General features: G+C 41.8%; 1 protein-coding gene across 6 annotated transcripts in view; it reads right to left on the reverse strand.

Moving 5' to 3' along the window:
• Positions 1–17,356, reverse strand: part of EXOC2 (exocyst complex component 2) — a 157,393-nt gene that overhangs the window by 94,933 nt on the left and 45,104 nt on the right. For 5 of the 6 annotated variants that reach the window (XM_079932891.1, XM_079932890.1, XM_079932889.1 and 2 more), the window contains exons 5-7: positions 13,218–13,331; positions 11,651–11,775; positions 2,014–2,094 (exon numbers count right to left, since the gene is read on the reverse strand). In XM_079932891.1, the coding sequence (XP_079789017.1) occupies positions 2,014–2,094; positions 11,651–11,775; positions 13,218–13,331 (320 nt within the window). Of the gene's footprint in view, positions 1–2,013; positions 2,095–11,650; positions 11,776–11,899; positions 11,983–13,217; positions 13,332–17,356 lie in introns of those variants that run through there. The other variant, XM_079932892.1, reaches the window with a different exon arrangement.

The following is a 17,356-nucleotide window of genomic DNA, read 5'->3' on the forward strand; positions in this document are numbered from 1 at the left end:
AAATTTCTGTTTCAGTTCCCCAGCGGTACAGCTCCTGAAGATCGGTGAATCGGTGACCTGGGCACGCCGTCGGGGCAGGGGACCTGCTTGCTGGGCGGCAGCCACATCCCTCCCAGCTCCAAGCTCGACGCTGGACCCAGCACGGCACTTGACACAACCAGTCTTACAAATGTTCGCCAAGCTGACCTAAACTAACACGACTTACCCTAAGATAGCAAACATCAACATCCAGTTGACATAAAAGTGTTTCTAGGAAAAACGGATTGTTACAAAGGAATATAATCTACAGGAAATTTTTATCCCAGAAAAGTCCTGAGTCTCAAAGAAGTGACACTCACGTTAAGCCAACTTTACCCAAAAAAGAGCAAATTTCAGTAGAAAGGTAAAAGGACACATTTCTAGAAAAAGTTTGTGCTTATAAAGGAACAGAAGTAAAACCATTTCCCTTACAAATTTTATACCACAAGTCCCAAAGGAGAATTACCTAAACTACTGAAAAGAAAAAAATTACATTAACGTACTATGCCAGGGCTCACCCATGAAACAGATCGTGATTTTTTCCAAACCTGAGCAAATATCCATTTTCTTCTACTGATACAATGAGATACTTACTAAGCCAGATTGTTCTCACAAGCCACCTTTTAAAAGTTACTGACATAATCTTTTTTTTAAACAGATATCATGGTTTGATGGCAACTTCTCCAGGGAAAATAACATCCCTAAACAGAAAATATCCATCCAAGACCTTAAAATGTCTATGTTAATATAGCAATAGCTTTAGTAAATGCTTACTTGGGCTGAATTCAGAATATAGCCATTTGAACAAAGCTGGTGACTTGGTTCTCAGATGAGAACGAGGAACGAGGTAAAATCCCAAGGCAAAATGGTGATGATGATGATAGTGATACCAACAACCAGAGACCAAAAAATTTAAAGTGCTGTTAAACTCATAAATTTTGGGATGAAATCCAAGTGCTCAAATTCTACTACCAAGGAAAGCCTGTATCAAATTAAAGCTTCTTTCTAGGAAACACTTTTATTATTAGAGCTATCCCCAGGTTTAGATATTTGTCATTGACAAATAGATATTTACAAAAAAGCTCAGAAACTTTTGCTGATGGGACTAAATTAAGCTAGACGTGCAAAACTGACTTGCTATCACAGTCCTGCATTTATAGAATCACTAAAGAGCCGATGCCGGGGTTCTTAAATGTTTCCGTTATTCTCGAGCCTACTCTACTTCCTGGAGAAATCATATGCTATATATGCTTATACTTGAAGACTAGGAGAGTCCCCTGGGCGTTACTGCTCCTTGTCAAATGTTTTTACTACATACGTGGAAGAGAATAATTTACTTTTAAGCCACTAATATTATCATAGGGATTGATTTATCTGATGAGTTTCTTCTAAATCAGTAGGATAAGTAGCTGCAAGTACAGATGTCAGAAAAAAGAAGGGGAGGTGGACAAGGCCTCAAATTGCATGTATCAGTTTCTCTTGGCCTACAATTCCTACAAAATGTCTCAGAGTTGGAAACACTCAAGTATGCAGCTGCCTTAAAGTTGTTTTGGAAAAAGGTAAGGCACAAATAAATAGACAGCAGCTCGGTATCTGTCACTCTAGTAGCTGATGTTATCTGCATTGACGATGGCACGTACTTGAAGATGCTTTTTCAGGTTTTGGTCAATGACAATCTTGGTTACTGCTGCAGCATTTTTCTATCTTTGATGATGCTATTTATATTCTGGCCTCCTTTATGGTAACAAATTTTACTTTTTAAGAAGTACACTGGCTTGCTTTCAAATGATGAGTTCTCATAAATAAAATGCAAACAGAAAGAGAACATTCATTTTCAATGTTTTTATTTCCCTTTATGTTCATTAAATCACTACTATTTAGAAATAAGTACTAAAATACAACTTACTGCCTTGTTCTGTGAAACCAGGTCCAAGAACTGTATCAAAGCGTGTTATGAAGTCCATAAATAGTTTTGGGTAGTAGGACAAAACTTACTGTTCAGAACATTCTCCAGTTTCTGCGTCATGGATCCTTCAACTTTTTCCGTTCCATCCGCTTCTAGTTTCTGATGGATGGCTAGAAAAAAGGATCTAGTTAAAATATAGGCTATTTTAATGGGTGGGAAAACATTACGTCAAAATGACATTTTTAAACAGCATAAAAAATGGTCATATTTTCAGTGCTAGAAAGAAGCACAAACACAAAAACTCTGCACAAACTCTGCAAAGTAACCAGCAGACACCAGTATTAAGTCATGGTAGTTTAATGCTATTAAAATAGTACATAATACACATACTTAATCATCTGATCACCAAGGCTGAGTGGTAAAGACGGTTGAATTAAAAACGAAAAGTGAGGCTTAAATAACTAATATCTTTGATATCTGGCCATAAGAAAGTCATTCTATTTCTCAGTTTCACCAACTACAAAATAGAAATACTACTATTTGATATCTATCAACCTCAAAATATTTAATTTCAGCCTTGGGATTTAACATGGCAAAATACATATTATACATATTCTATTTAGTCTGTAATTATTTCCCTGGAGGTTCTCAAGAAATATCTAGTAACATCTACCAATACGTCAATTTGTGGATGTACGAATTACACTGGAGTTGTTTGCTAACACTGACGCACATCTGAATGACTCTGATAAAGAGTATTAGGAAAGCGTTAATTTATATTTAAAAACTTTTACCTACTGAAGAGGAGGCTTTAAACAGCAGATCAGGCTTGCTCAGGTGACTCATTAAGAAAAATTTCAAAACAAATCTCCAAATACAATTGCAAATGCAAAACTGTGACACAGTAAAAGTAATAAAAATAGCAAGGCACATATTATCGAGACATGACCATAAGCAGAGCACCATGATAAGTTTCTAACGCACGACGCACATCTGGTAAGAAGCCAATGATGAGCTTCTAATGTTATTTCTATTTCATAGATGGGAAAACCACAGCTCAGTAAAATTAAATAAGTTGACCAAGGTCACAAAGCCAAACCCCAAATTTGAGCTCAAGCGGTATGATCCCAGGACAAGAAGCTTCACCACATCCTGCCCACACTGCATGGACAGGTGACCCAAACCCCCTCAGCCTTTGTTTCCACATCTGTAAACTGGGAACAACAGAACTACTATGTCAGTGGGGAACTGCATTCAGTTGCAAATACAAGACTTCTTTCCAAAATAACAGCTGCTGAGACAGCCAGGATTCTATGCCTTTCCCGGACATGCTCCAGCACACACTCCGCTGCAGGACAGCTCACTCCCCAGCATCCCGGCAGGACTCCAGGGCAGCAGCACTCCAGGACATGAGCTCTTCTCTAACATTCAAACTCCTCCTTAGAAGGAACTGACAGGTTCTGCCTCAACCCACCAGTCAGGAGTGGCAGATTTACAGGGGAAAAAAGTCTGTCTAAGCAAAAAAAAAAAAAAAACCTGATGTGTGTTTCTTTAATCAATTACAATTTAGTTGGTTTCCCTTGACTCACTGGTTAGGGAATTCTGGGTCAAATGAGCTTTGAACATCGACGACTTCTTTTAATTAGTTTCTACTCTTAATCTTGTCCTTTTTTATACTTTTTTGTAAAACAACCTCAAATTTTGCATGAAACTCTAAAAATATATTACTTCTCTGTTAAAAAAAACACATTCATAGGAAGAAAAATATATATATTTGGGGGGAAAAACCAACTACTGCATTTTTAATTGTCTTGGTTGATTCAGGAATGAAAAGTTATTCATCTAATATTTTAAATTTGGATTATGTGATGACATAAAACATTTCCACATACCTTGAACTGATTAAGTTAAATGGAAAAGAACTTTCCTATCTTTAAGGAATGGAGATAAAAAAGCCCAAATATTAAAAAGCGAAACTAGAAGGACGCCTATGTTTCAAACAAGCACATCTGTTCGCACTGCTCCTGAGCAAAGGCTGCTGTGTTTCTGACAGTCCTGGCTGGAAGGGAGCCAGTGGCCACGTGGCATGTTATTAGGTGGTCATCGCTCCCGGTCTATCGGTGGCAGTTAAAAGGTTACACCTGAGAGTTTCTGCTCGAATGCTGCTTCTAAGTCAGAGTCTGCGCTAAATGAGTCCCCAGCCACATTCTCTGCTACTGACAGGCCCCTCGCCACTCCACAGGTCCAGGCTGCTGCATGGCTCACAGCCCTGTTCTGCCACAAAGCGGCTTCCTGGGCCCATCTCCACACAGCAGACCCGTCAGGCTGTCAGCCAGCATGAGGACCCAGAGACACTAGGATCTGATAAAGGCAATCCTATTTTCCAGAAAACTAATGCAAATAACCCAAGGTCTGGGTCACTTGACCTTTTATTTTCTCTGAAAACATTTTTAAATAGTATAACTCAGTAAGCAACTTGGGGGCTTCCCTGGTGGCGCAGTGGTTAAGAATCCACCTGCCAATGCAGGGGACACGGGTTCGAGCCCTGGTCCGGGAAGATCCCACATGCCACAGAGCAACTAAGCCCTTGCGCCACAACTACTGAGCCTGCGCTCTAGAGCCCGCGAGCCACAACTACTGAGCCCTCACGCCACAACTACTGAAGTCCGTGTGCCTAGAGCCTGTGCTCCGCAACAAGAGAAGCCACCGCGATGAAATGCCCGTGCACCGCAAAGAAGAGTAGCTCCCGCTCACCACAACGAGAAAGCCCGCACTCCGCAACAAAGACCCAACGCAGCCAAAAATAAAGTAATTAATTTAAAAAAATTGTGACCTTGATAAGCAGGAAAACCTCAAGAAAAAAAAAAACTCAGTCCACAGTCACAGGCTTGTTACAGTTTCTCATGTATTAAAACTTAAATATGTGAAGCAGCTGAACACCATAAATCTATATTTGGGAAACAAAAAAGTGTATGTGCAAGTTCTACTCAAAGAAAAATCAGTTACTGAAAGATTGCCTACTGATTCAAAGAAATGATTTGTTTTATTGAACTCTGACAGAAGAATGTAGACATCGAATTTTCTAATTTCAATTTAAGAATTCATAATATTTATGTAAGCATTTACATAACGCCATTATTAGGTGAGCACTAAGGAAAGGCATGAGTGCAGGTGGAGTCCCTCAGGAGTGTCAGGCACACGGCCATCCACAAGCTAGCTGCAAGCTCTAACCACTGAATGCTGTGACCGGCCTGGGTGCGGCAGGCATTTCAGGCTACACCAGAGACTGGCAAACTACTTTTGTAAGAAACACACTGTAAATATTGAGGGCTTTGGGGGCCACAGGGGGCCTCTAGCACACATTCTTCTCCCTTGTTTTCTTAAACAACTCTTGAAAAACAGGCATGTTCAGCTCCTGACGTGTACAAAGACAGGTGTGGCCCAACTTGGTCGAGTTGCCGACCTCTGAGGATAATACTAAGATAGGACAGTAGGCAGGGTTAGGCTGAGATGTATTAATAACTCAGATTTATATAGAACTTTTCAAACATTTAGTTCTCTACTTCTTACTCTACCAAATTTTTATCAGAGTGGCTAAATCATACATAAATCACATCTAAATTGGTTGGGTACTCTATGAATTCTTTCCTTCCTCAGTTATACTGAAAACAATAACAACATAATTCCCACTACTCCTTCGAAGACTGGCAGGTACAAAGGAGCCCACTTAGAAAAGTGGGTCCTGGATAAGCGCATGCCAAGGTTATCTGCACCCCTCAACAGAGTGGCACCCGCTCCTGGAGCAGCAGCAACGCACGGACGGAGGGAGGGCCACGCGTGTTCTGAGCAGTACGCGCTGCCACTCTGCCTGGGCCTCCTCCCTCGGCGACCCCTCACCTAGCGTATATGGTGAAGAAGGCCAGGCCCACAGCTGTTCTCACAAGGAGCAGCTGATGGGGCTGGACCTGCCACTAAAACAAATGATTGGCCAGGTGAGGGTCAGAGGGACTGAGGAACAGCCGGCCTTTCCTGTAAGGAGGCCCCACAGGCACCACCGCAACGGGGGAGAACCTGGGCTTCAAGGCTTTGAGGCCTGGAAGGGAACAGCAGGGTGACAGCCACGGGAAAGGGAAGTACGCTACTGGGAATATTTTTGCAGGATATGGTAAAGAAAAAACTATAATAATGAACACACCGAGGTTAACATTGGCAGATTAGTTATGCCAGACACGCTTCTTGCCAAATTCTAATTAAAATACTCATGGTACACAAAGGAATAAAGAAAACAGCATAAAACCTTAAAGGTAAATAAAAGCCATACGAGAAGGTAATTGCTGCCAACCGTACACTGACTGGGATGCACTGAAAAGAATCCTTGGACTGTGTATGAAAAAAGTCCACTACAGTCAAGAGAAGAACACGGCTGATATCAAAAGGGCAGAGAAAGGTATTTATCCAGCTAACTCTGTAACACAGGGTGGCCCAGACATGACACACCTGCAGACTTTTTCCCAAGTCTTCAAGACTACAGAGTCTCCCCTACTGTTCTCACCTCCAACACCCCTTTAAGGAAAGGACTGTTTAAGAACACCATTTCCCAGCACCCAGCACGCAGGAGAGGGAGGGAAATTAGCAGAGGGCTCCTCCCCTGGGCACCGTGCAGGGAAGCAGCAGGGGAAGAAGCCTCTCAGAGACACCCCAGGGAGTGACAGCTGACCGAGCGAAAGAAAAGTGTCAGAGCCTGCAGGTGTGAGTCTATAGGCTCTAAAAGCTCATCAAGTGTTGGGTAAAATGAATAAAAACAAGACCTACATTCCAATATACCCTGAAAAGGTGTTTTGGGTTTTTTTTTTAAATAATTTAAGGCTAAACAAATATATCTTAAGCATTTAGGCAGAGAGAAAAATAAACAAGTCACCTACAAGTAATAAAGAATTACTCTGGCTCAGGATTTCCTCTCTGTGACACTAAAAGACCCTGAATCTATGTTTTAAAAGTCATTCTCTTATGGCCAAGAGACCATGCTTTGTATGAAAGCAAGAGACACTTCTGCATGCAGGAATTCAACAGATAACGCACAAGAGTTACAAAACAAAAAATCCGAAGAGGAAAGATGACACATACACAACTGGCAACAAACAGTAAAGCCAATGAAATGTATGTGTATAAATGGTAAATTTTAAGTAACTGTGGTAAATATGAAATTAAATGCAAAAGACAAGAATAAATCTAGAAACAGAATCATAAAATAGAAAAGGTTAAAAAAAAAAGCAGCTAGGTCTATGACTTCAGATTAAATTAAGACCAGAAAAAAGGAAAGCACATGAGGAATGCAGATGTGACAAACTGTTGTCATGCACATCAGGAGTCAGAGACAACCTGTAACAAAATGTAAGACCATTTCTTCCAAATCTGCAAACAATATGGTCCATATAGCAGAGGTAAAAATGAAAAAAAAAAATTATAGAACAAAAGGACAGAAGTTTCACTTATGATAAATGTACATGGCTTAAATTCTTCTATGAAAAGGCAGAACCTCTCAGAACGGCATAAAAGAATATAAATCCTACCATTTCTTGCTTATAAGAGAGAAACAAAATCAAAATTTCTCAAGATTAAAAGGAACTTAATGCATAATATCATCAAGCAAATGCATACAAAAAGAAGGGTATGGAATGTTAATCCTGTACAGTAAAGAATTTAATCTCGCCCAAAGAGGGGGTTGGCCTTTGCCCTCGGCTGCTGGAAGGTCACCTCTAAGCTCTTCAAGCATCTTCTGTGATGGGGCTGCACCACACAGTCTGACAACGTGGTTTATGGTAAGGGCTTTGGTCACTTGGCATTGGCTCGATCTGCAGAGGGACTGGAGATGGAGGTCAGCTGTTGGGAGTCAGCTCGTGTCTATGTGACAGAGTCCCGATAAAAACTCCAGACCCAGGCTTGGGTGCAACACTCCACGCCACCATCTCCCATCACTATCACGAGGGTCGGTGCCACATGACTCCACCCGAGAGGACAACCAGGGCTCCCTGTGGGTGGGACTGCCTGGCCCCACCCCAGGTGCCCTTCCCCAGGCTGAGCTAAGTTGTCTCCCTTCGCTATAATAAACCACAACTGTGAGTACACAACTGTTGAGTTCTTCCCGCTGATCACCAAACCTGCGGTAGTCCTGGGAAGTGCCCCAATTTTGCAGCTATTATTATTACCTTACAGTGTAATATAGTATCAAGAGAATCCAAGCATCAAAAGTTACAAAGGAAACATGTTTTACATACAAAGAAAAACTGACAGAATCAAAATTAAAGAGGGAGATTTGTCTGGCATGTTTATTATAAATAACCTAGACTTAAATAACATAAGTAATTAATCAGGCACTGATAATAATACACCAATCAGTGTGCCCTGAAGAGAACAGGCAGTTGCAGAAAACTGGTATCTATCAAGAAACACATTTTCTTTTCATAATATAGTTAGACTAGAAACTAACTTTAAAAAACAAAAATCCACTACAAACTACTAGATCAAAGAGGAAAATTTCAAATTTTAAAAACACAGAAAAGGCATAACTGAAGAATCAACGTAAACAAAGAAGTAGGACACACGCGTGAATGAAACTGGCGACAAGGGCCTATTATAATGAATTTTTAATGACTTTTCAATTATAATGTAATTCTAAAAGGCATGAAAATCTTAATGAAATAGAGAACTTCAGGAGAAAGCCAAACCAAAATCCACAAAACACAAAAAGCAGAGATTTCAAAAGTGTATCTATATACACACTGCCAGTGTCTATATATACACCCCAGGGTCTCTCTCCAGTTAGAATAGACACTAACGTCTCCTGATGGGATAAGATCGGAAGCACACACTACCACATGTAGCCACAAGGGTCAAAACTGAATCCTAACTGGTATCCAATCAGGTAAGTCCCAGCAATACAATGGAGAGTAAAATAAGCTAATGGCACCATGAGGAAGTAATGAGTCAAATCCAGAATATGGGATATCCTACAGGACAAACAGCCTCATGTCTTCAACAAATCAATAGCATGAGAAAAACGAAGACGGGTAGCGAAGGTGAAAGGACTGTTCTAGTTTGAAAGAGCCTTAAGAGACTGAAAAAAAAACAAACAAACAAACAAATGAACTGTCTGGGTCTTATGTGGATCTTGGTTTGGACAAACCAAGTAAGTGTAACTGGGGAAATTTGAATTTGGGGCCTTGAATGATACTGAAGGATTACTGGAACTTTCTGAGCTGTGGTCACGCGGCTGTGGTCGAGTACGTAACATCCTTATCAGGGGACTCACACTGAAGTGCACAGGAGAGAAAGGTCGTGCTGCCTGAGATCAGCAAAACACAAACCAGCCAACCTCAAAACCTGCGATGAGGCAAGTATGGAAAACTATGACCTGTTAAATCTAGGTGATAGGTATATACAGAAGTGATGGTACTATTCTCTCTACTCTTAGCATGCTTGAAATTTTTCATAATAGGAAAGTAAAGCTAATTACCTGAGCAGACAGTTTATTAGCTCTTTCAATGTATCAATGCTCTCAAATTTCAAATAATTCCTAATCTACATAACCCACTTCACAGTACGAACATATACTCGTACAGATCCACATGATTCTGTATAACAGTAGCACCAAAACCTGACCGAAAAAGCATTTTTTAAAACTACAGTTCAATTTCAATTAAGACTACAGTTGAACAAATTTTTAAAGAGCTACTAATAAAACAAATCAAATGCTAAAGTATAGTAAAATAATTACTCAGAGGAGCCACCTAACGTATAAAAGATTTCTAGCACACACAACTATATACACAATATAATTCCAATTTTTTAATAGGCACTCATATAAGCTGAGGGGAAAAAAGACCAAAAGGAAATACATCAAAATGTTACTGTGATTATCCCTACAGTAGAGTTGTAAGTCATTCTTGATTATTTGTCTGTTTAATATTTTTTGTAATGTACATTTACATCAAAAAATAGAAAAGCTAGATATATGTATGTTTAAAATTTTCTAATTTACCATTAAAATCATTTTCTATATGCCACAGAGTCACTCGCTTATTGGTAGTTGGTCAGCATTATCATCTTTGCTAAACTTTAAATTACCAGTATACTTCTAGGACAAATGTCTAATAAGTGAGACTAAATTTAATGCACCAAATAAAATCTCTTGAAATCTGCCAGGAGTGAAGCCATTTACATAAGTAAAACCATAAATAAATGAATACAAGTATACATGTGTTTACAAATACATATGTTAAAAAAAAAGGGTGGAGGGCTTCCCTGGTGGCACTAGTGGTTGAGAGTCCGCCTGCCAATGCAGGGGACTCGGGTTCGTGCCCCAGTCCGGGAAGATCCCACATGCCGCGGAGCGGCTGGGCCCGTGAGCCATGGCCCCTGAGCCTGCGCGTCCGGAACCTGTGCTCCGCAATGGGAGAGGCCACAACAGTGAGAGGCCCACGTACCGCAAAAAAAAAAAGAAAAAAAAGGATGGAGAGAAAACTCAAGCATGTTTTTGCTAAGGAAATATTGTAATTACAACAGTTATGAGAATTGCTAATCACATATGGCAAATTATCATGTGCACAGCTACCAGGCATATCGATAACTTCGTTCAACTCGAGAACACTAAACTCAGTTCATTTATGCTCAAGTTTCTGCTGCTGACATAGCACCACTGACAACTTAGAATATCAATAAGCACAAAGAAAGCAGCACAGCACACCATCAAAAAACGCAGGGCACAGAGACTTTATCAAAGTTTACCTGACTTCTCAGCTCCCTCCCAGGCATTCACAACTCACTCCTTCAAAGACCTAACTTCTACGTGCAGAGAGCTGTACCAGATGCACATTTAACTTGTCAAAAGGCAACCAAGCGTGTCTGGCCCAGGAGGAGAAGCGTTTTAAAAAAGCTAATAGGACGTCCGAACTTTAACAATACAAATTAATTTAAAAAACTAAGTCTTTCTGAATTGAGGAAGGTGTGGCCTCTTAGTCTACAGTTTGGGTTATAGGTATTTAGCTATACAGGTACTTAGTTATAGGTGTCTTTGTTTTTAAAAAGAATTGGGCTAACTTTTTTTTTAATATATCTTACTTTTTACTAAACAATAATTTGATTTTTATTAATTAAAGGTAGTTAAAAAGAAAAAAATAAAATAACCTATCCAACATCTTCCCTTGAAATGTCTAAAGCCATACCATTTCTATTAAATACCATTTCCTTCACATGTAAGGATGAGTATGTGGGTGAGGGAGTTAGCTACCGTGCGGGGCTGGTGGGGCGATGGCTACAAAGAAAGGACACGTTATCACCAGTTCTTCCCAGACCAAACACACAATGGGTCACATCTACAGAATTAGTCCCATGTGCAAGATACTGATGGCTGCACAAGGATTTTTAAAATTCTAGAATTCTACCCTTGGGATTTAACTCCTTATCGTCCCTGGACACCAGACACTGCGGGGAGGCAAAGTGGTCTCCTACTTCACACGTGTCTGATGGGTGAGCAAAGCCTCAGGGACAAATACTTAAGGTACCAAGCCTTCAAAGAGATTCCAGCCCGGCCGCAAAGACTGACTGGTGGCCACTGCAGAGCTCCGCTCCCACGGACACAGCCTCAGCATCACAGCCTGCAAACACTCCGTACGTGCAGGGCCTGGTGTCCGCGGGGAAGCCCCAGCAGATGGCTGGGGGTCACCTTACCTGAGAGGGCGTCCTGTGCCTCAAAGAAAGTACTGAGTCCCCCTTTCACGCACGCCAGGCTGCCCTCGCTCTTCTTGTTAGCCTGTCTCTTCAGGTGGGTGACGGCCATTTTGAGCTGTTCAAAACTGAAGTGAAATGAAGAAGCCACAAGAAGATGATGCATCAAGTGTGAAATACTGAAGCCTACCCTGGAAGGATACAGACTGATACAGTATGTAATCAGATGAAACCAAGCTTTCAAATGCTTACCTAGATCTAAACCTTTACATGTTATGAACACCAAAGTTACAGCAGCTATACAAGGAGATCTGTAGCCCTCATATGTCAGAACCCTGGGAATTAAATACACATGGAGACATTCTTATAATCGACCCAAATCACACACAGGATTTGCCAGGTAAGGAGTTTTGAAGAGCGTCTCCCAGATGTGGAGACCTGGACCATGCAGTGCTGGGTGACAGGACTAAGAAGGACCCCCTGGACGTCCACTGCTATGCTCTGGACACAAGCTGCGCACGCTGTCCTCTTCAGCCCATCATGACCAGGCCCCGCCATTAACAGTGAAATTACAGAAAACCTGGGGGTCAACTCAAAATTTAAATAACTAAACAGATCACACTATTTCATCTTTATATCTCAGGCAGAGAAAAAACAGTCAGATCTCTGTATTTTAGAAGTTTTATTTCCACCTGAGCTAAGAAAATCTGGCTATATAAAATGTTAACTATATTCTTGAATGCCAAGATGGCCCTACACAGAGAACAGAGATCAATCCTGACATGGTGACAGAAAAGCACATCTATAATGTGAACTCAGAACCATCTTCCACAAAGAAAGTGACAGGCATTTGCTCTAAAAATTTATCAGGCCAAATTTACTCTAGGTATATACCAACTTTTCCTGTTTTCTATAATGGTTTTCATCCCAATAGGTGAGGGAAGGATTTCGCCTAAGGTATATTTTAACAAGTTGGCTTTTCAAGAATACAAATTTTAAACACTAAGCCACTGATTTATTAAAACATTTTTACTAAATATAACTGTTTTAAGCCAGTCTTGCGAAAAAGTTACAGATCTGCTCTTGTACAGAGGGTGGGTAAACTATACGTAGCAGATACAAAGGAGGACTTTAATTGGATATATGACCCTTGTTTATTTTTTGGCTAATTTTAAGCCAAGTCTTTGCGAAATGATAAATAACTCATCTTCCTTTGCTCTCTGGTCAGGGAAGGAGGTGTGTTCCTCGTTTTAAAGCAGCACTCGAGAATTCTGTTACTTGAGTAGGGAGGGGGATCACATTCAGACACAGGACACAGCTGAAACTCCAAAGTTTTAATGGGTGGCATAAATAACGAAACATATAGAAAGAACATGATAGTAGGAAATAGGGGTCCTCTTGATTAATGATCCCATTTTATAAATAAGGAAACAGATACTCTGAGATGTTCACAAGCTCACCCGAGGTCAAAGGGCTGCTAAGCAGCAAAGCCAGAGGGAAACCCGCGTTACCTGAAGTCTGATGAGCTGCACCCCGTGAAACCACACAACACAGCCCAGCACCCACTAACCTGGTGTTGGAGTGGTTCTCTATGAGGTACCAGGCAGCCGAAAAGTTCTCACTTGTAAAATCAGCACTCATTCCAGGGAACAGCATTTCTAAGTCCTTCTGGGGAAATTTACCTCTGAGGGAGGAAAAGGTTTAAGATATATTTTGAGTGCTATTACTACAAAGATGTAACCAACAGTAATAAACGTGAATACAAACCATTACAATGATACATGATACATCATGGAGCCTACGTTTGCATGTGTAAAAAAATATACTTCCTACACCTCAGCTAACTTAACATATAAACTTTGACTGTATATGTAAGATAGGAAATTAGTTAAAATACAGAAATTACATCAAAAAAAGAATATAAGATTTTTTTTTTCCTTTTTTTTTTTTTTTGCGGTACGCGGGCCCCTCACTGTTGTGGCCTCTCCCGTTGTGGAGCGCAGGCTCAGCTGCCATGGCTCACGGGCCCAGCCGCTCTGCGGCATGTGGGATCTTCCCGGACCGGGGCACGAACCCGTGTCCCCTGCATCGGCAGGCGGACTCTCAACCACTGCGCCACCAGAGAAGCCCGAATATAAGATTTAAAGAGGCTGAGTTGATACTTCATGAAATCTATCCAAACATGAAATCATTTCCTACTCAGTAGATAAAAATCAAAATTTGGGTACACTGAAATTAAAAACAGTAAATCAACTTGTTACAATGGTTTTTGTTCAAGACCTATATGAAAGTTGTTTTAAGACACACTGATGCCTGATGACCCCTACTGATAAAATCAGATCTATATAGTATCCATGTTTCTATGCCCACGTCTAGATCAATTTCAAGAAAAGCTTACACTACCTGACACTCCCTTATCTGTAGCTCACTTTCTTGCCCACATTTTTAAGGTCAACTTCTCGATCAGTTCATTTATCTATTCATTCAAACACGAATTAAGTACCTACCACAGGTGTCAGGCTCCACACTGGAGGTGAGCAGGTTGTGTCTGAGAGCAAACAGAACTGGGCAGGACCCGGCCCACTGAGGGCTTGTGAGCGAGCAGCCCTTACAGTGCCCACGCTCCGCCTGCAGAATGAAGTCCAAGCTCTGCGGTCAAGTCCCTCCACTTCCCAAACCTGCTTCTCTCTCAGGACTCATTTCTGCTACCCTAATCCTCGAAGCTGAAGCTCCAGCAACTTCAAAGGGATCACAGTTTCCTGCAAAAATCCTGGTCGTTTTTACCTCGTTCCCCTCTGACTGAAATTGTTCCCCACCCCCATACGGGACACACAATTATTTTGTCTCTAAAATTTATTCAGTGGGAGAAATTATCCCCAGCCTGGAAGAAAAGGTGTGCAGGTCTAATGACTTCTCTGAGAGTCCCAATGCCACATTATCACAGACACAGCCTCATTTAAGAAGTTAGGCAGCCTTGTCCAAGGGCAACATCCCACCTCCACCCACGAGCACTGCCCGCTGGAGCCCTTCACCTTGCAGGTGACCAGTCCCCTTGGGCACAACTGGCAAAGGCCTGGAGCCCACTCTCTCCAGGGAGAGGGAGGTGCTCACCTGGGCTCGGGGGCCCTGACCGGGTGGCCGGGAAGCCCGTCACACCCTCCAGCAGCTCTCGCCCACCCTCCTCTTCTCTACTGGCTCCTTTGTCCCCTTTCTCCCCCAGAGGGCAAGGGACACAAGTCCAAAACACAGCTCTCCACGATCTCCCCTGGAAACCCGGCATCTGGACACGGAGGCTGACACCTCGGCCAGGAGGTCCCATGTTCCCTCCTGCTACACTTAACCTCTCTCACCACGGAGTTTTCCTTAATTAGGGGAAGAAAAGGTTTAACATGGGAGTAACAGACAAGGTGAGATGAGACTAAGGGAGCCGTGGATACCAAGCTGGCATCACCTGAGTCTTAGTAACTTGGAGACCAAGTCAACCTTAATCTTTCCTCACTGGCTTCAAGAGTGAAGAATAACTGTAGCCTCAATCTTCTTGGGGGATGTGTGTGAGCAGGTGTGCCTCTGAGTGTGTGCTCCATAGGCACGCTGGTCACTGTCACCAGAGTCTTTGAGAGGGAGTTGGAGAACTGCATTTTTTGAAGTTTATTTTGGTTTAGATTCTTCATGCTGGTTTGATACTTTACTTAGTAATAAAATCCTGTCACCTTTGAAGTTTTTATCATTTTATTTATTTATACTTCATGCCTCCACGTTGGAACTCTGGGGGAATATATGGCTGAGTGGAGACTTAGCTGAGCCCCAGGGAGGCACCCAGGAGCCTTCCGCTCGCTCTGAAAGGCAAGGGTCACGAGCCACAGTTCTACCTTCACCACCGGGAGGTATCTGCCCAGGAGCTGTCTAAGCTGGAAAGGACAGCCTGGTGCACCAGTGGGGCCTCATCAGTGCGAAGAAGGGCATGGCGGTCCAGCTACTGCTTTTTCGTCAACGTGGCGCTCCATGTAGTCCTGAAGTTAAATAGTCTTAACAGAATCAAAAGTACCACAGAATCACCTGATACCAACTAAATCCCTGCTATTAACAGTCTTTATAAATTATTCAACTCCATGAAATTCTCACCTAACAAGGGTCAGGTCCACACTCAAGACACTGAAGATACAACTGACAAAAGAGCAGCAGAAAGGGCCTCTGGGAGCCAAACTGAGCTTCTCTCCCTCGCTCGGGCCCTGCAGCTTTACTCTCGTTGGGTGGTTCCTACCCATCATCAAAGCACAACGTGAGAAGAGTAGCTGGAGTTAAGTATGACAGGACAAAAAAGGCTCTGAGACAGTGACAGCAAATAAAGCAAAGAGGCACCAAACGCAGACACGAAACTAAAAAATACAGAAGCTGTATGCCACAGTGAGATGGCTAAGGCCACGCAGTTCCCACAGGTCTGACAGCAAGTACTACTCAATGGGTTTAGTTTTAAAAAAAGAAAAAAACTTTGTCTTCCTGTCTGGCATACTGAGATCAAGGTCCACCCACGTTGTTGCAGATGACAGGACTGTCCTCCTTCTCACGGCTGAGTAACGTTCTTGTGTTCCTGAGTAACAATGCGAGCCTGGGCACCCACACGTACAACTCCTTTAACCCCCCGTCCGTGGATGCACACTTAGGTTGTTTCCATATCTCGGCTATTGTGAATAAAGGTTGTTCCCATATCTTGGCAACTGTAATTAATGCTGCAAGTGAACACGGGGTGCAGATAACTTTGAGATCCTGTTTTCATTTTCTTTGGATAAATACCCAGAAGTGGGACTGCTGGGTCATATGGTAGCTCTATATTTAACTTTTTGAGGCCCTCCCTGCTGTTCTGCACAGTGGCTGCACCAATTTACGTTCCCACCAATAGCGCAGGAGGGTTCCCTTTCCTCCACACCTCTTCCAACACTTGTTATTTGTTGTGAGCCATTCTGCCAGGTGCGAGGGGATCTCACTGTGGCTTTGCTTTGCATTTCCCTGATGGTTAGTGATGCTCAGCACCTCTTCATGTGCGTGTTGGCATTCGTGTGTCTTCTTCGGAAAAACGTCCGGATCCTCTGCCCATTTTTTAATCAGATTGGCTTTTTTTTTTTTTTTGCTATTGAGTTGTAGGCTTCTTTATATATTTTGGATATTAACCACTTGTCAGATGTGCAAATATAAGCCCCTTATCAGATGTGCAAAATACGTGAAATATTTTTTAAAAAGTCAAACTATAGAAATAGAGTAGGAGAGCGGTTGCCTGGAGATGGGGGAATAGGGAGAGGTAGAAACTTTCACTCACGAGATGAATATGGTCTGAGGATCTAATGTGTAATATGTGACTATAGGTGATAACACCATAGAGAGAATAGAACTTATATGTTCCCACCAAGAAAGTAAATATGTGAGGTGATGAATGTGTTAGTTACCTAGATGGTGGGACTCCTTTTACAATGTACACGTAAATCAAATCACTAAGACGTACACTTTAAACATCTTACAAATTTGTCAATTATTTCTCAATAAAGCTATAAAAAAAAGTTAAAAAACAAAAGGTTATATCCTATACTGTTAGGATGCTTAAACTGGTGGTATTGAAAGATAACAAATCCCAACCATCTAGAACTTCCCACACTTAAAACTGATCTGATCCCTAAACCTTAGTAACACCTCACCTGTAATGCCCTATGTTGTTGTTTT

This window comes from Stenella coeruleoalba (assembly GCF_951394435.1).
Source record: "Stenella coeruleoalba genome assembly, chromosome: 10".
In the NCBI taxonomy this organism is placed as follows: Eukaryota; Metazoa; Chordata; class Mammalia; order Artiodactyla; family Delphinidae; genus Stenella; species Stenella coeruleoalba.